Genomic DNA, 19313 nt, shown 5'->3' with positions numbered 1-19313 from the left:
TTTTAGGTTAACAATATTAGTTAAACATAGTCATCCTGCATATTGTGACGTCAACAATAATTACAGTAACTTGACTTTTGAAAATGAAATCAATTAGTTAACTAATTGAGGGAACAAGTTAACTAATTGATGAAAAAAGTTAACTAATTGAGGGAACAAGTTAAATAATTTTTATAGAAAGGTAACTAATTGATGGAAAAAGTTAACTAATTGATAGAAAAAGTTAACTAATTGCTGAAAAAAGTTAACTAATTGATGGAAAAGGTTAACTAATGCATTGTAAGGTTAACAATATTAAATAATTGAGGGAAGAAGTTAACTAATTGCTATAAAAAGTTAACTAATTGCTGTAAAAAGTTAACTAATTGTAGTAAAAAGTTAACTAATTGCAGTAAAAAGTTACCTAAATTGATTAACTACTTGATAGAAAAAGTTGTTAAAAAGTTAAAACAATAACTAATTGATGAAAAAGATAACTAATTGATGGGACAAGTTAACTAATAGATGGAAAAAGTTAACTAATTATTGTTAAAAGCTTAATGGATGCAAAAGGTAAACTAATTAATTGCTGAAAAAAATTAACTAATTGATGGAAAACGTTAACTAATGTATTGTAAGGTTAACAATATTAAATAATTGAGGGAAGAAGTTAACTAATTGAGGGAACAAGTTAACTAATTGCTGGTACAAGTTAACTAATTTGATAAACACTAAATTCAATCCAATGTCACTAAAAAAGTTGTTCTTTTGGTGTAAAAGTTCCAAATTTTGTAGGTGCTGTTGACGATGTCCTTATCTCAAAGAATCCTTTTTTTCTTTTACTTCTTCCTTTTGTCTTCACTAGTGGTGGATTTTCAACTATTATTTGTGGTGCATTTGATGATGATGATGATGTATACGGTGCTATGTTGATTGTGGTTTGTTGTGCTTCAACATCGTCTTGTGCCTTTTGTGCTGCCTCCTTTTCTGCTGCCTTTTCTTTTTCTAGAACCTTATTTATGCTTTCGTTAGCATGAGCATAAGCCTCTTTAAGCACCTATTAGTTAAGATTTAAAGCAAACTAGTTAGACTCTTGAAGTATTTAGTATTTATTGTTATGTATTAATTAAATAATAGTTATTAAAAACCTTTTTAGCTGCATCACTCCCTTGACATTTAATAACCAAGTTGTACAAATTTTTTGCCATCTCATAACGCCATGGAGTAATTTTTCTCTTTTCTGTTCCATTATCTTCTTTATGTTCCATTCTCTTCCATACTTCACTTTTTGCAAACTTTGTCCACCTTTTTGAAATATATTGCTCTGGAATGTTGACAATAGAATGTATATGTAGAACTCGTATTGCATGGAAACATAGCCATCCTGCATATTGTGACATCCAAATATTAACTAATTGATGAAAAAAGTTAACTAATTGATAGTAAAAGTTCATTAATTGTTAGAAAAAGTTAACTAATTGATGAATAAAGTTAACTAATTGTACAACAAACTAACTGAAGTGAATACAAAACTAGGTACCTTAATAGTATAACTAATTCATGAAAAAGGCTAACTAATAGATAGAAAAAGTTCACTAATTGATAGAAAAAGTTAACTAAGTGATGAAAAAATTAATTAGTAGATGGTACAAGTAAACTAATTGATGAATAAAGTTAACTAATTGTACAACAAACTAACTGAAGTGAATACAAAACTAGGTACGTTAATAGTATAACTAATTCATGGAAAAGACTAACTAATTGATAGTAAAAGTTCACTAATTGTTAGAAAAAGTTAACTAATTGATGAAAAAATTAATTAATAGATGGTACAAGTAAACTAATTGATGAATAAAGTTAACTAATTGTACAACAAACTAACTGAAGTGAATACAAAACTAGGTAACTTAATAGTATAACTAATTCATGGAAAAAGCTAACTAATTGATAGAAAAAGTTCACTAATTGATAGAAAAAGTTCACTAATTGATAGTGTATGTAAAAATGCAATTAGTTAAGAGCATTAACTAACCTGATTCTTCGAAGTTCCTACAAGTGCATTTAATGGAATTTGTTGTTGGATCAAATGCTACATAATGGGCAGTATGTTCAGGCCAAGATTCATGTTGCACTTTGTAACCAAAGAAATTTCCATTGATGTAGTTGACATTTGAGATGCAACCCATTGCATATTTGAATTCTTTTTCAAAATCTCTAAACAATGTAAGTGTGTAAACATTTGCCGCATGTTTTATCATTCCGACCATTGGAAAATCAGATTTAGGCAAAGCATTTCCACAATCATATTCATTTTGTTCTTCTTGATATCTCCAACGATCCACTGTTGCTCCAAAAATGTGAAAGAATTCTGTTAGTGAAGTTGATTTGTTCCCTTTAAATCCAATAGCATTGTTAGTGCTCTCACTCCTGTGTAACAAGATTGAATTAGTTAAACATTTTATTTAATTAGTTAAGCAGGTACATGAATTAGTTAAGCAAACAAAGGAACTAGTTAAGAAGGTGAAACATTTAGTTAAACATTTTGTTTAATTAGTTAATCTTTCTGATTAATTAGTTAAGCAGGCAAAGGAATTAGTTAAGTAGATGAAACAATTAGTTAAACTTTGTGAAGTATTCAAAGCAATTAGTGAAGTATTCATAGTAATTAGTGAAGTATTTATAGCAATTAGTGAATTATTCTGAGCAATTAGAATAGCATTAAAAAAATTAGTGGACTTCTTTTATTTAAGCATTTACCTTTGTGAAGACAATATTCCAGCTGAGAAAAAATCTTTGTTCAAAGCTGTACACCATTTTTCTTTTATTGTATAGAGATTTGTAAACCAATCATGATCTTGAAGGTTATACTTAGTAATCATGTCAAACCAAGTGGTTTCAAATTCTTCTTCATTGTAACAACGATATAAGCACTTCTTGAATGTGTCTTTGAATGTATTGTCAGCTTTTAAGTCTCCAAATCTTGACACAGCATTCTTTTGTAAGTGCCATAAGCATAATCTATGTCTTGTATTAGGAAATACCTGCAATTTTTTTGATGAATGATGTATTAGTTAAGAATTTAAACTATATAGTTAAGTCAGAACAGAATTCTGTATTAGTTGGGAATCTGAAAATGATGCAAAAAGTTAACTAATTCATGCAAAAAGTTAACTAATTCATGCAAAAAGGTAACTAATATATTATTAAAACAAAAGTTAACTAGTTCATGCAGAAACTTATCTAATTCATTGCAAAAGTTAACTAATTGATTCAAAAAGTTAACTAATGTATGTAATAGGATAACTAATTGATGGAAAAAGTAACTGATGAATGGATATCAATTTAGTTAAACTTTTCAACTCATTAGTTAAAGACCAGTAGCAAATAGTTAACAATTTTTAGCAATTAGTTAACTATAAAACCCAAATAGTTAATACACTCTTACTTGTTCAATAGCATTTGCCATTGCTTGATCTTGATCTGTAAAGATAGTTATAGGTGCTTTGCCTCCCATAGAGTCCAGAAATGTTTCCAATAGCCACACAAAAGTGTGTGTCTTCTCATCAGCAATAAAAGCACAACCAAACATCACATTACTCCAATGGTTGTTGACAACTACAAATGGCGCACAAACTAAATTGTATTTGTTTGTTCTGAAAGTTGTGTCAAAGACACAGACATCACCATATATGTCATAATCTTCTTGCATCATTCCATCCCTCCAAAACATGCTTATTACTTGGTTTGCCTCGTTCACCTTTACTCGAAAATAAAAGTTTGGATCTTCTTCTCCTCTCTTAATTAACATGTTCACAACTGCTTGTGTATCTTTTCCTTCTAGTCTTTTCATTTTCAATCTACTTGTGAAATTCATGTGATAATGGTTATCAAAACGGGCAGGAGGTTGAAATCGAGGAGGAGGATGAAGGTTGCTTTGGTTAGGGTTATCAAATCGCGCAGGAGGTTGAAAACGAGGAGGAGGATGACGGTCGCGAGGTTGAAAAATCGGTGGTGGTAGAAATCGAGGATGTTGAAGGTGGCGAGGTTGAAAATTCGGTGGTGTTAAAAATCAAGGAGAATGTTGAAGGTGGCGAGGTTGAAAACTCGGTGGTTGAAATTGTGGCGGAAACATCTGTGTTGGTTGTTGAAATAATGGCGAAAATAATGGTGGTGGTGGTTGAAAGCCGTCGGCCATGTCTGATCTGAAATTTGTCGGCGGTGATTGTGGCGGAAATATCGGTATTGGTGGTTGAAATTGATCATAGCCGCCGTCGCCCATGTCGGATCTGAAAGTTGTTGGCGGCGATTGCGGCGGAGCAAGCTGAATAATTTCGCGAAATTAGATTAGGGTTTGAGAAAGGATGTCGTTGTTGTGAAGAAGGAAGGAAGAAGGAGGAAGGAGGAAGAGAGAGAAAGAAAACGCGTTGTTTCGTATTTATGTGGCGCGTGAAGCCCACACGCGCGTGGGGGAGTCAGCAGACTGACAGGCGCGTAGCCGTCAGGCCGCCTGACAAAAAACGCGCTGAAAAAAGAATGGAGGAAGTACTTGGTAACTCGTAAAGTGTTTACAATTAGGAGTTAGGACAAGGCAACACTCTCCTAGTTTTAGACTTTTAGCCAGAATTTGTTGCCTACTTCAAAAGGGTGTACAAAGGTTGAAAGTTGAAACCTAAACGTAAGGAGCTTAAAGCCTTTTACACTTCTACCGGACAACTGATGATCACCTATTCACCTTATTGTCCAAAGCAATACTAAGAAATATATCCACTATCCAGGCCCAATAAAACAATATTGTTTCTAGAAACATGGGCTAGGCTTTCGTTGGCTGGGCTCAGCCACAGAATTTCCAAAGCCAGTAATGGTATAAGCCTTAAGTAAAGATGGATATGGGCCGTGTGTTTCGAGCTGAGCATACGGATTGAGGGTTTGAACAGGCCAACTCCATGTCCATGAGTGGACGTGCCCCCGTGGCAGGTCAGGTTTGGCCAGATTTTAAAAAAAAATAATGCAACCTTTTTTTTTTGCGAGGATTGATGAAAAGTCCTACCGGGTCGGAACTCCACACGGGTCAACCCGCTCGTTAGCATGCTAGACACTTTGAGAGTGGGGAGAATGATAAGGAGAACCCTCACTCAAAGTGCCCCTAATGGGGATTGAACCCCCAACCTTTTTGGTTGGAAGGTGGAATCATTTTCACTAGCCCTAGACACACTCGGTTACGGAGGAAGTATAATAGGTTGATACAATTATTATTGGATCAGATCGCGTACAATAATTATGTCTCCTAGACTTGATAGAAAGTGAGTAAATAATGTACGTTTTTCAACCAAAATATGCACATGATTATTGTTATATGTCATTTTCTAGCCTCAGTACTTCAGTAGTGCTATGCGTTAACCAATAACAGACCCAGGCCACCCTAAGCTAATTATCCCTGCAACGTGACAGAAATGACTGATACTGAATGCTCTACTCCCTTGGTTGAGGAACAACAACACCACCGCCAAGATCTAGAAGAAAAAGAAGAAGAAGAAGAAGAAAACAACTTTGGATATGCATTGCAAATTGTTGATTCAATGGCTTTTCCTATGGTAACTAATTAATATTCTTCTTTATTGTATTATCACTATATATTACTGTCACATACGCAGTATTTCCTCTGTCCTGGCCTCTCTAAGATTGCACGTCTAAAAATTAGACGCGCAATCTTAGAGGGCAGAGGGTCTAGCACTACAAGAAAAGAGGGATTTTCCGACCGCCAATGGTAGTCCGTAAAATGGAAAAAGTAATCGGTAAAGGATAGTCGGTTTCATCCTGGTCGGAATTTGACTAAAATACGACTGAGGGGGCTAGCTTTGAGGTCACAGGGTCGACTCCTATGTATAATTAGGGGGATCGATATACACTTACATAACGCTAGCTCTTTATTTTGATGAGCAGGTAATGAATGCAGTGATTGAGCTAGATATTCTAGGAATAATTGCAAGGGCAGGTCCCGGTAACAAGCTGTTGGCATCGGAAATCGCGGCGAGCTTACCGGAAGTTAAGAATCCGATGGCTGCATCCATGTTGGATAGGATGTTGTGGCTACTAGCCACATACAATGTTGTTACTTGCGAAATATTTGTGGCTAAAGATGGTGGTGTTGTGAGGAAATATGGGTTAGCACCAGTGGCTAAGTTCTTTGTTCCTGATCATGATGGTGTTTCGTTGGCTCCTCTCATGAGCTTGAGTCAGGATAAGGTTTTTGTTGATTGCTGGTGAGTTCTTTTTCCACTTTACAATAAATTGTCATCATGTTTTTGTTTTTTCACTTTTTTTTTTAATGAGTGGTCTATCTTCAATCGAGGTCAGGTCCTCACTCGAATGGAAGAAAAATGATATATGCAATTCTAAATGTTGTGTATAACAAACTTTAAAATGAAACATCAACTTAAACTAAATTTAATTGTATCGTTCGACGTGTAATTATTACATGCAAATTTATATTAATCCTTATACCTCGTATAAAAAATACATGCAATACATTAGTTGTTTATTTGCAACCCTAAAAGCTGCATATATCATTGTTCAAACTTTTAAAATTCGTTTATAACCGAAAATCAAAATATTGTGTTCATATTAGTATGAATTTTAATTGAATGCATATAATATAATATTAACTTTTTAATTCAATAGAACGTATCGTTTAAATATTTCACTAGTACATGTACATTGAAATCATTCTCAATGTTCATTATATTTTCAATAAATGTTTAACAGGGTGCACAATGAGCACTGTGCACCCGAGTGTATAATCCAAATTGCGCTTTAAATGTGCAAAACTCCACTGTCTTATTTAAGCTAATACATTTGGCTTTTTATCAATGAATTAATTTTTATTTCCTAAAAAGATAAAAAAGAATATACAAGATAACTCATGAGAGGTCTAATGTCCACCTACTTTGTATTCCACGAGGCCATAACACAAGGAACATGATTCACGTTGCTGCAAACCTCCAACTACCCTTTTGGGCCATAACAAGTTGATTAAAACTCCTAACAATCGGAATTAATACGGAGTTACAGACTTACAAAATGGGACCAATTTCTCTTAAAGTGTTGGGCGAATGGCTTGACTTTTGACATTTTGGGTTATGAAACTTTAGACGGTAAGATTTGAATCATTTTTCTGTCCGAAAAATAATCCGAATAAATCGATCCTATATAAACGATAATTTGGCAATCCATGGACTATGGACCGTGGTGCACATAGAACATGGTGCACCAAAAGAACATATGTGCATAAGCAAAAGAACATGACACTACGGCAAAAGAACATGGGATATAATATTTCACTTTTTTGTTATAAAAATAATATATTATTTTACTATTTATTAAAAACCTAAATTTAAAAATAATACTCATGTTCTTTTCTCGTAACCAGATGTTCTTTCAATTATATACTAGTGTTCTTAAGGTGCACCATGCTCTATGTGCACCATGCTCTATGTGCACCATGATCTACCTTCTAAATTGCAATAATTTGGTAATAAAAAATTACAAAGTACGAAGCAGAATAAAAAATGAGTTTTAAAATAACCATACTCGGTTTATAAAGTGTCACCTAAGAGGAATGTTGACTGAGGCAGCTAACAAAAATGTCATACTCGGAGAGTCGGAGTCTCCTAATATAGTAGTGCATCTAGATTAGGCTGAAAATTATTAGGCAATGTGTTACTTTAATTAATTAATCTTGTTGGTTGGTAACGGTAAAAGAAGTATTCCTTATAAGAAAATTGGTCAAATTTCTCTTCTATGAATGTGACATGGATAGCGATGCATGTGACAAGATTCCTATATATATCTTGTGTTTACTCGACTAGTGGTACATTTAACCAAAGTTCATAGTACATTACACGCAGTAGATAAGTTTAGATAAATTAAATTAAATCAAATAGATCAAGCTTATAATTGAGCCTTAGGAATGAGTTGCTTGCATAAGCATTAATTCGTATTAAAAAAAATGCTTATTTCGTATGTGCTCTATACTCATTATACTTGTTCTGCCCATAATTATTGTCCCACTTTGATTTTATGTTTGTTAATACACAAATTTAGTCTTTGATCAGAATATACCTTTCAAAGCTTGGATTATTTATAAATTAATCAAATATGATATTATTTTTAGAAAATCTGACAAAATGTTGGATTATTTTTTACAAATTTTCCTAAATGTTACTCCTTTTTCTGTTCCAAAACCATTGTTCAACTTCGAGTTTTGACCTAGTCAAAACACTACTTGTAAAATTTATTAGAGCATGCTAGATCGTGGTTTAGGTAACGGTTAGCGTTAGAGGTCTAGGTTAACTTTTCTACAATGTTAGATTTTTTTCTTTTTTTTGCAAGGTAAGATGAAGAGCCCTACCGGGTCGGAACCCCGCACGGGTCAATCCGCCCGAGTTAGCAGACTAGACACTTTGAGAGTGGGGGAAATGATAAGGGGAACCATCCCTTAAAGTGCCCCTAGTGGGGATTGAACCCCCCAACTTTTTGGTTGGAAGGCGGAATCATTTCCATTAGGCCAAGACACACTTGGTCTACAACATTAGATATAGTGATATACTACATACTTTCATTATATATTAGCGATTAAATGTAGCTAGTAACGGTTACCCTTTCATTATATTTTACTATCTGAACCACAACTTTTTCAAAACACTATACTATCAAATAGTAGTTCACCGCTACCCGCTAATCAACCGCTAAAAGTCACATACTAGTTTTACCGAACATACCTAAAACGCCAAATTAAAAACTAAAATTAAACATAAAAAGATAAGTGGGAATTAATTTTGAAAGTTAATTTGTGGGATCTTTAACCAGTCCCTTTTTATTCTTAAGTATTTCGTTTTTTTTGTCCCATTTTAATCTTTACGTTTGGAATATTTCTTTTTATATTGTAACATAAATATCTCTGATAGTCGGTCAAAATTTGTGCCAACTGATTATTTTAATCAATCAAATTCATTGGAGCATTTAACCTCTCACACTTTTCCATTAAGAATTTAAATTTCTCTCACTTTTCCAATGTCAGTTTTTGGATATTTGTATATATAATTTGCATTGTTTAAGTAAAATAAAAAGAAACTTTATCTTCATTAATTATTCGTTTAAATCGAGTGCATGATAACAAATGTAAAGAATAAAAAGGGGCGGAGGGAGTAGTTTCTTAGCCTGTGCAATGCACAAATTTTTATTAATTAAAATAATTACTCCCTCCGTTCTTAAATATTAGTCCAATTTTGTCTTTTTCACCCGTTTCAACTCAATATTTAAACGTAAATATCTCCAAATACGTAAGTTAAAAAAAATATAAAATTTATTATTGTTAAACTACACACTGAGACGAAAAAAAGAAGATCTCACATGAACATATTTTGAAATGCATATTGGAAATAAATTAGAAGATTCTCTTCAATTGTGAATAGTGGCAAGATTTCAAAATGGACTAATATTCGAAAAAAGAGGGAGTAGTCATATTTTCATGTAATAAAAGAAAGGCAGAATAAAAACGCAAAATGTTAAACAACGGTGGATGGTGAATATGGAGATTAACGCAACATACAAATTAGAAATTGAAGTTGACCGGAATACGAAATTAAGTGCTTGTTGGTTCATCTGGTTAGTAACTTCCCATGGGAAGTTCCATTTTATAGGAAGTTAACTCTCTTGTTACTTTCCTAGGAAATAGGTTGATTATCTTTGGTTGAACTTGAGAATTTATAATTGATGAAAATTGACATGAGAAGTATGACTTACCTAGGAGAGGGTAGGTAAGCCACTTTCCATGTTCATAGGAATTTCAACTTCCCAAGAAAGTTCTAATTCCCCCATTACTCTTAGTTCATGCCAACCAAACAAGTAGTTATGTATACACTTCCTAGAAACTCAAACTTTCCCTTCTATTTACATACAACCTAACATCCCCTTAATAATATTTAATGAAAAGAAATGGTGGTTTGATTAATTAAAATGAAACATAATGGGAGAGGAAAAAGTGCGGTGATTTTAATAATTAAAAAATAAAGCAGAAATACAAAGGGAGGATGACATGTGAGTTAGGGCGACTATCAATTTTCACCCCAAACTGTTGTATCCGTTGGGTTAGTCCGAATGATTAAAACCCGAACCGTTAATAACACGTTAGCTGGAACCCGAACCCTAATCCAATTATATTCAAACCGAACTCGAACCAACCCAAAACATTAAACCAATTAAGATTTGAAACCCGATAACAAACCGTTTCGCAACAACCTGATCCATTTCAACCCGAATCGAATGGATCTGAAACTCGTCAATGACCCGATTTGTTTCAATCCAAACCATTTCAAACCAAGTAAAACTCGTTTAATTCAAACGTTTGCAATCCAATTAGTGTCAACCCATAACCGTTTAACTGAACCGTTTACAAGTCGTTTAATCTAAACTGTTTTCAAATTACTACCCGTAGCCCGTTTAATCCCACTACTGATCTTAAATTCTTAACACTTTTAAAAGTTTTTCACGCCCTTGTCCCCTAATTAAGGCCTCGACATTATAATTTATAAATGTATTGAAAATTGTGATTTTAGTAATAACCAGATATTGTGATTTTATAATTTGGAACCGAATTGATGACCTGACCCGAAGTACAACCCGCTAACCATTTTGTCCCTCTACTGATTTATCCACAATGTATGAACCCAAACCGATAAGAACTCGAGCCGACATGAACCTGAATCTGATGTAACCCGGCTAAAACTGTTCAACCCGACCCGTTTCAGACCGAATCTGATGAACTGAACCCGCTATAAATCCGGCTTGATATGATATGAGCCTGATACATTCGTCATTATAGCTAAACTCGTTTGTAACCCGACATGTTCCAACCCGACCCATCATGACCCTAGTTGATTATAACCCAACCCGATTATAATCTAATCCAATATGAACCCATGCTTAATCAACTCGACCCGACTCGTAATTTTTAAACCCAACCCAATCCAACCCGTTAGGCAAATGAATTTGCTTAAACCCAAATTGATGAACCAGACCAAAATCCAATCCGTTTGCCAGAATTTACACCCCTAATTAGTACCGATTAAGTGTGCATTACGTTTGGACCTTCCCTAATCAAAGTTTGGTAGTTCACCAACCCCGTCCAAATACAAATAATACTCCGTACTATTGCCACTAGACTTATTTTTTCATGTATATGTGTTTTTTTAATTTATTATTTTTGGAACAAACTTGATGCGAGTTATCATTATTAGGATAAGCCTATATTAGGGACTTTAGGGTTTATTCAAGTTAAACTTTTTTTAAAAATTATTTTTACAGGAGAATTCAAGTTTAATACGCCGATCTAAACTCAAACAGAGTAGATCATGAATTCATTCTATTCTTGAGGTCATGTCATATAGCTAGGGTGGGGAAAGAGAGATTAATCCTCAAATCTTATCTGTGACCAATCACACCATCAATTTGATGGTGAGGCGACTAAATGTGTCAAACGCGTTTAAAGTTCAACGCGTTAGTTAACGAAATCTAAAAGTAACACCAATTTATACAAGGAACCTCTAACATGAAACTGTAATAAAGCAAGAAAAGTAACAAAGAATACAATGTATAAGTAACACCAACATAGAAAGTCAAGTAATACCAATCTATACAAGGAACTTCTAACATGAAATTGAAGAAACTGCAATAACTAAAAGTAACATCGGCATAGAAAATCAAGTAACACAAGTTTATACCAAGAACATCTAACATGAATTGAAGAACTTGCAATAAAACAAAAAAAGTATCAGCAAATACAATGTATAGATAACGTACACCAACATAGAATGTCAGTAACACCAGTCCATACAAGGAACCTCTAACATGAAATTGAAGAAACTGTAGTAAAACAAGAAAAGTAACATCGAATACATGTATAAGTAAGTAAGTAACACCAACATAGAAAGTCAAGTAACACCAGTCAATAACCTTCTCCACAATAGCTGCGCGCTAGAGAGTTGCGCTCGTGCGTCACACCATCAAGTTGATGGTGTGGTTGGTCACACTTGAGACGCGTTGGAGATTAATTAGCTAGTGAACTTTATCTCTTAGGTTTTTTTTTGGGTATAGAGAGAGCCACAAAGGACAATGCAACAAATGATGTCGACGAGATTCGTTTTCAGATCTTGAGTACCACCTCATTAAAACTTTACCAACTAAGTTAGTTGTCATCCACAACTTTATCACTTATTAACATAACTCAATGAAAATTTAAGCGAAGTAATTATTTTTGGCATATGTCCCAACTTAAACCAATATAGTACGGAGTAGTTATTCTTCACACATATTCCTAATTTATAAACAATGCGTTAGTGATGTGACTATACACATTTCCAATCACACACATATTGGAGATTTGGAGGTAGGAAATACGGATCGGAATACTGTTAAGAGGGAGGCTACATCGCTGGTAACAGCGACATATTGCCCCATACCCACCTTAAAAAAAAAAAAAAATTAGAAACATGGCCCACCTTTAAATAAATGTGTACAAGTGTTGCTAACTTGGCATATATTGTCATTTGTAATATAAGTATTGTAATTGTTGTATATATACTGTCATTGTTGTATTAAAATACTGTCACAATCACCCAAAAAAAGGAAATTATGTATACAACTGTAATTAAATATAAAAAGTAAAGAGACCACTTAGGATGCGTTCTATTCACCTGATTTCCACTTATTTTTCCTGAACTTATCTTATCTGAACTTATCTGAACTTAACTGAACTTATCTGAACTTATTAAAACTTATCAAAACTTATTTTAGTTAAAAATTGTATTTGGCCAACCCTTATTTTTCCTGAACTTATCTTATCTGAACTTGTCTGAACTTATTTTTCCTGAAATAAGTGAAAATAAGGTGAACAGAACAGGGCCTTAAATGAATGGATAAAAGTGTTGCATATTAAATGAATGAGCAAAAGTATGTATACAAGTGTTATATAAGTATTGTCATCGTTTGCATAAATACTGTCATTGTTGTATTAAAATACTGTCATTGTTGTACTAATTACTGTCATTATTGCCTATATGTAGTACTTTGTTTGACTTTTCAACTCTTAAGCGGAAATTACAATTTTACCTCGAGTATAGAGTAATTGTGTCGCTGGTTACCAGCGATGTAGCCTCCCTCCTACTGTTAATAGTTGGTACAAATTGGCTTGCTACAAGTGGAGTATTTTTCGTAATAATCAAGTCATCCCAAGAAACTTCCTAGAAAACAGAATATTGGGATAATTTGTAAACACCATTAAAGCAATTAAACGAATTGCATAAGGATAAAAAGAAAAAGAAAAAGAAAAAGAAAATAAAGAAAAAGGATGTTGCCTTGTGTGGCCACAAACACAATAATTGTTGGGTTGGCGGAAGTGGGTTGGTGGAAAAGCAGAAGTGCTAGTATTACAATTTACAAGTAGACGAACAAGTCATGATATTGGTACATGATTTTAGTCATCATTCTTTGACCTTTTGAGTTTTGACAACGCAAACAACGCAATACTCTTATCAAATTAGGTAAACCATACCTTTTCTCAGTTTATCCATACACAACGTGCGCCTGCTAGGCTGCTACCTAGTGGACTGATAGTCCGGTAAATTTTTAGGACTCTGTTTGGTTCCAGTGTTCAACTGAATTGACTGAAATTTATTTTATTGACTTTGATTTTGCTGAATTTATGCGTTAAATTGTTTGAAAAAATGTTATGTTTTCATGAACTTATTGTGATGAAATAAATCTAAGTTGAAACAAACAGAACTTAACTTGTAACAGTGACTTGTGTAACGTGTGTAGATTAATATGGAGTAAAAACGTAGTAATCCGTATATTGAAAATAACGTAGAACATATGCAAATTCTATTTTACACCCGAGAATATCTAGAGCAAGGTGTAATCAATACGTTCTCTCCGTTTACTTTTTTCTAATTTGATCAAAAAGGTCCTTGGATAGTACAAATATTCGTAGGTACACCAATTTTAGGTGTAGCGTGTACGTGACTATCCGTGTGTAAATTGAATGTTGTACTCCCTCCAAATTAATTTAAAAGACACACTTTCTTTATTCTGCCGTATTTTATTAAAAGATACACTTCTATTTTTGGCATGTCATTGTGACATGGTCTCCACTTCCAATTATATTAGCTTTCTCTCCCTCTTGTGGTTCCCACACTTACCAACTATCTATCTATCCATCTATTAATTTCTTACAATAAATAATAATAACTCAATATCCCTCTTTCATTTTATTTTAATAAATTCAACTCACTCTTCTATGGGAACAATCAAAGTGTATTTTTAAATAAATACGGAGTGAATACCACTTTTCTAATTTTTCACTCCATTGTAGCTAGTGGACTACGACGGCTAATAAGATTTTAATTTAAACAACTTTAATTAGACAACGAACTAACCCATTACCCATAACAATTATTTGTGACATTCTCTCTCTCTCTTTCTTATATAAGTAACCCTTCCTTCTTCCTTTACTAGATCAAACTACTCACACACAAAAAAGCATTCTTACTACAATACTAGTACTAAACACAAGTCAATTGTAAAACAATGGCCCAAACCAATACAAAAGATGAACAACAATTAAGTTATGATGAACAAGAAGAAGCTAATTATGCATATGGAGCTCAAATAGCTAACTCTTGTGCCCTTCCTATGGTCCTTAATGCTGCCATTGAGATGGGGGCTCTTCAGATCATTTATGATCAAGGCGGGCTCGACGGGCTCAAGCCCGCCGAGATAGCCACCCAGGTTCATGCCACTAACCCGGAAGCCCCCGCCATGATTGATAGGATGCTACGGCTTTTAGCCACCTACACTATCGTCGGTTGTACCACCGTCTCCACCGCTGACGGCGGTGTTGAAAGGCGGTACAAGCCCACGTCTATGACTAAGGTTTATGTTCCTGATCAAGATGGGGTGTCATTGGCTCCTAACTTGAAATTGTTTACTGATACTGTCTTTCTTCAAAGTTGGTTAGTTTTTTATTCCCTTTCTTTCTTCATTTTTCTATATTTCCTCCGTTTTTTAATCACATTATTTGAAGTTTTACGTTAGTCAATGCAAAATTTTGTCTCTTGATATCTCTGATTATCTTTTGGTAAAAATTACGAAAAGTTTGATATTTTGAAACGAGGGATTGAGACGACTGCAATAAAATTTCACATGAGAAACAAAAAGTAGATCAAAGAACAATGTGTGAACATTGAATATTGAAAAGTTCATATGGTGCAATAAAACAAAACAAATATGACAGAAATGATCAATCAATTTCTAGTTACAAAGTTGTTTCCTAGTCATTTTTGCTTTCCCTTTACTCTACAACTAATGAGTGAAGTTTAGAAATTAGAATTATGCAATGTGGCGTATAGTGTACATACAAAGCTAGGGTTACAAGTCAAGTAAACACACAAATAGTCACATACTCTATCAATTGGTGCTTAGATCGAAGATTTTTTGGAAATATAATCGAAATTATGGAGTATGATTAAAATAAAATGTGATTATAATAGGGTACTTGTATAATTTAAAGTACATGTATATCTTCCTAACTTTTATTTTTTGACACCAAGTTACTCCAGATGTTATCTTTACACGAAATCTAATGTATACACCATCGAGTAGATATTTAATTATAGCACTTGTGAGCCAATACTATTCAAATATAACCAATTTTCAATTGTCCACATTGTATTATTATCTAATGTGGAGTTGTGGACATAGATTCAAAAAAATGGGCTGATGTGGACATGTTTAAGTAGATAAATAATTTTGTAGTGGCCCCTAACCGATCTCTATCAAATTCATATCACTAGTTGTTTATAAATCAAAGTTTGATGGGATCATGGCCTACCTTAGCCTTTCAAGTCTCAGCATATACTTGTAGTATTTTGTAGTAAATTTTTACTTAATATTTAAATTTCCAGAAAAAAGGGTTAAACAAAGAGTAAAATTGTCTAACTTAAAATGTCATGTACACGTTACTTACATTGAAACTAGTTACTGTCCTTACGGAGTACTTCACGTAAATTGCTTTGAAATTGCTATATACGGAGTACTCCATAAGAACCGTAACTAGTTTCAATGCAAGTTACACAGAGTACTCCGTATATAGCACAGAATAGCCTTAAAAGCAACATGACAAGTTCTATAATAATTGCACCATTTGAATAACGTTGATGACTAGTCCACTCTAATTTGTTATGCTTTTTCAAAAACAAGTCAAAAGGGAAATCATTTACGCAATGTGAACGACGATCATGAATCCGTGATTCATGATCAACCACACAACATAATGATTAATGTTACTTTGGCATATGCCTTTTATGTTTGGACTAAGCATCTAAAATTAGATATATTGCATGTTTAAACTTTTTTAGAAGGTGCACTGAATGTACTACTCCACATTAGGTAGCAAGGTTGTTAACCAACCAAATCGGTACTGTTTTTTATAGTTCATCATTGCTAGTTCATAATTAATTAACTTATTAACCTTAACTATTTAAACTTAAAAAGTCTAAAAAGCGAAAGGTCCCCGTGGACCGTGGTATATAATCCATATCGAGTTGAAACAAGTTGTATCACGTTGAGTAAATAGAGACATGACAGATTGACGGACCAAATTATAAGACTAGTAAGCTTATTCAACCTATTTGTATCATTTGTTTAATGTTTTTATAGAATTAAAAATCAAAATGTGAAAACCAAAAAAAAAAATACTTTCGTAGTTTTCAGTTTTTTGTTGTCAGTTTTCAAAATCAACATAATTACAATAGGTATGACTAGTTTTTAGTTCATGATTCAATATAAATCATATGAGGTTGCGTTTTATTCACCTGATTTTCACTTATTTTTCCTGAATTTATCTTATCTGAACTTATCTGAACTTATTAGAACTTATCAAAACTTATTAGAACTTATCAAAACTTATTTTAGTTATAAATTGTACTTGGTCAACCCTTATTTTTCCTGAACTTATCTTATCTGAACTTAACTGCACTTATCTGAACTTATTTTTCCTGAAATAAGTGGAAATAAGGTGAACAAAACAGGGCTGAGGTTCAAAACCAAAAATAAAAAACTAGTCGTGATACCGAACAGGATTAGATTTTAGGACAAAACTCTGATGGTTAATTAGCTCATAAAATTTAAAAGTTTTTTTTTGTTACTAAATAGAATGTAAAATTTCATTAAATAACTAGAAAAGATGAATTGTGTATTATTAGGAGCAAGCTTAAAGATGCAGTGTTAGAAGGAGGGATACCATTCAACATGGTACATGGGATGCACGCATTTGAGTACCCAAGTGTGGATTCAAGGTTCAATGAAGTCTTCAACAAGGCAATGGCTCAATCCATTATTTTTGTCAAGAAGATTTTCAACAAGTATAAGGGTTTGGAGGACTCCAATGTCAAACAACTTGTTGACGTAGGTGGAGGTCTAGGGCACTCTATTGGTTTCATTACTTCTAAGTATCCTTCCATTAAAGGGATCAACTTCGATCTGCCTCATGTCATCGGAGATGCTCCTCCGTGCCCCGGTACGACCGAGAATGATCTCTCTAAGCTAGTATTTATGTTCTTAATTTGCTTAATTATACTCATCTCAACTTAATTAATTTCAAGCTTAGTTATGGTAAATATTTGTACATTTTTGTAGGTGTGGAGCATATTGGTGGTGATATGTTTGAAAGTGTTCCTAATGGTGATGCAATCTTTCTTAAGGTAAGTTTACAAATTAAACGACCGGCTTCTGTTTGGTTTGACATAAAACATTTATTTAATGGAAAACAATTTTTCAAGGAAAACACAAGTCCAAACCAGCTTTCTTTGTTTTCGATTAGTAAAATCATAGTATTTATTGAAGGCAAATTTATTAAAAACTAATTGCCTTATATAATTAGGTTTTTGCAAGAAATTGCCTTATAAAAAATGTTGTATCTAATTGCCTTGTAAAATTTTTTATGCTGTAAGATACTGCCTTTAGCTAGATTATGAATGTAAAATAAAAATTATGGGGTTAACTATACTATGTATATCTCACAGTAAAGGGGTAAATAAATGGACCATGCAATACATATCGTAAAGTCAACCCCAAAAATTTGAGTCGACGTTCGTAATTCGGAAAAACTAGTATATAACATAAAAATTGTACTTCCTCCGATTCTTTATTGTTACAACATCTCCTTTACACGGTATTTAAGAAAGTGATACTTGAGTGAGGCCACAGCCACTTTAGTCACATTATTTGCTTCATCTTAGGTGTAAAATTATAAATTTGGGTTAAAAATGTTTCCATTTTAGGTGTGTTGCAACTATTGTGACATTTCTATTTTAGTGAAGTGTTGCAACTATATAGAAATGGAGGAAGTATAAGGTAGTTTTTCGCAAAAACCTGATTTCCTAGGTAGTTTTTGACAAATTTGCGTTTATTGACCATATTTTAATGTGATTTTTTTGTGTGTACATGTGTAGTGGATCCTCCACGATTGGAGTGATGAACATTGCTTGACATTGTTGAAGAACTGCTACAAGGCCATGCCGGAAGGTGGGAAGGTGATCGTGGTGGAGGCAATCATCCCAGATGAGCCAGAAACGACGACGTTTGCAAGAGCTATTAGCCAAGTGGATTTATTGATGATGACACAAAATCCAGGAGGGAAAGAGAGGAGCAAGAGGGAATTTGAGGCCCTTGCCAAAGGAGCTGGATTTGCGGGCATTAACTTCCATTGTTGTGTACACGGCTTTTGGGTTATGGAATTCTACAAGTGATTTTTTTTGTAGGATGTATCATTTTTTATGATATTGTTCTCATATTTCTCATCAACAAGTTGAAATTAAAATAATAAAATGCATTTGTGTTAACTTTCTAAATTAATAAATCATTTATATGTGCTCTCTTAGTCTCTTGGTTTTTTTTAGAAATTGTGTTGATTTATTGTTTCATGAACCGGATATAAGAAATTTTATGGATAAAAAAAATAATTGTTTCCCACTCTCTTAAAGAAGTAATTTTCAATTTTTGGGAATATTGTTTTAATTTTACCCTTAACAAACCAAACAGAAGCATAAGAGAGAAAAGTCCCTAAAAAATGAAAATTATTAGGTGCACCATGCATCCAAGAGTATTTGTAGCCTGTTGATGGTCCATATCATGTTTTCTCCTCATATGTAAGGAGAAAATGTGAGATGATGCACGGTACATCTGAGTGCATGTAATATGCTCTAAGATACTCTGTCATAATA

General features: G+C 33.4%; 2 protein-coding genes across 3 annotated transcripts; one reads left to right on the top strand and one right to left on the bottom strand.

The window, feature by feature from the left end:
- Nucleotides 1-730: 730 nt before the first annotated feature.
- Nucleotides 731-4019, bottom strand: LOC110784702 (protein FAR1-RELATED SEQUENCE 5-like). Its single transcript, XM_056836290.1, has 5 exons — nucleotides 3425-4019; nucleotides 2737-3020; nucleotides 2012-2406; nucleotides 1128-1363; nucleotides 731-1036 (listed from the first exon to the last, which is right to left on the bottom strand). The coding sequence occupies exons 1-5, from the start codon at nucleotides 3851-3853 to the stop codon at nucleotides 731-733; spliced, it is 1650 nt and encodes a 549-aa protein (XP_056692268.1). The 5' UTR covers nucleotides 3854-4019.
- A 1307-nt stretch (nucleotides 4020-5326) lies between these two features.
- LOC110785749 (cathecol O-methyltransferase 1) lies at nucleotides 5327-18970 on the top strand. Of its 2 annotated transcripts, XM_021990259.2 has the most exons (5): nucleotides 5327-5570; nucleotides 5920-6239; nucleotides 17295-17608; nucleotides 17728-17792; nucleotides 18543-18970. In XM_021990259.2, the coding sequence occupies exons 1-5, from the start codon at nucleotides 5430-5432 to the stop codon at nucleotides 18837-18839; spliced, it is 1137 nt and encodes a 378-aa protein (XP_021845951.1). In that variant the 5' UTR covers nucleotides 5327-5429; the 3' UTR covers nucleotides 18840-18970. The 2 variants fall into 2 exon arrangements, with proteins under 2 accessions (XP_021845951.1, XP_021845959.1); XM_021990267.2 differs by lacking the exons at nucleotides 5327-5570; nucleotides 5920-6239 and adding an exon at nucleotides 14479-15044.
- The last annotated feature ends 343 nt before the right edge of the window (nucleotides 18971-19313 follow it).

Source organism: Spinacia oleracea, chromosome 2 (assembly GCF_020520425.1).
Source record: "Spinacia oleracea cultivar Varoflay chromosome 2, BTI_SOV_V1, whole genome shotgun sequence".
NCBI classification, from domain to species: domain Eukaryota; kingdom Viridiplantae; phylum Streptophyta; class Magnoliopsida; order Caryophyllales; family Amaranthaceae; genus Spinacia; species Spinacia oleracea.
The sequence above is the reverse complement of the archived record's forward strand: the minus strand, read 5'-3'. Positions and strand labels throughout refer to the sequence as shown.

What these genes read in the sequence shown, in the direction of transcription:
- LOC110785749 (XM_021990259.2), top strand. Translation starts at nt 5,430, where the DNA reads ATGACTGATACTGAATGCTCTACTCCCTTGGTTGAGGAACAACAACAC. An exon ending in AAGGTTTTTGTTGATTGCTG is followed by an intron (nt 6,240 to 17,294) that starts GTGAGTTCTTTT and finishes GTGTATTATTAG; the next exon opens with GAGCAAGCTTAAAGATGCAG. An exon ending in GTGATGCAATCTTTCTTAAG is followed by an intron (nt 17,793 to 18,542) that starts GTAAGTTTACAA and finishes GTACATGTGTAG; the next exon opens with TGGATCCTCCACGATTGGAG.
- LOC110784702 (XM_056836290.1), bottom strand. Translation starts at nt 3,853, where the DNA reads ATGAATTTCACAAGTAGATTGAAAATGAAAAGACTAGAAGGAAAAGAT. An exon ending in TGGCAAATGCTATTGAACAA is followed by an intron (nt 3,021 to 3,424) that starts GTAAGAGTGTAT and finishes AAAAAATTGCAG; the next exon opens with GTATTTCCTAATACAAGACA. An exon ending in GGAATATTGTCTTCACAAAG is followed by an intron (nt 2,407 to 2,736) that starts GTAAATGCTTAA and finishes CTTGTTACACAG; the next exon opens with GAGTGAGAGCACTAACAATG.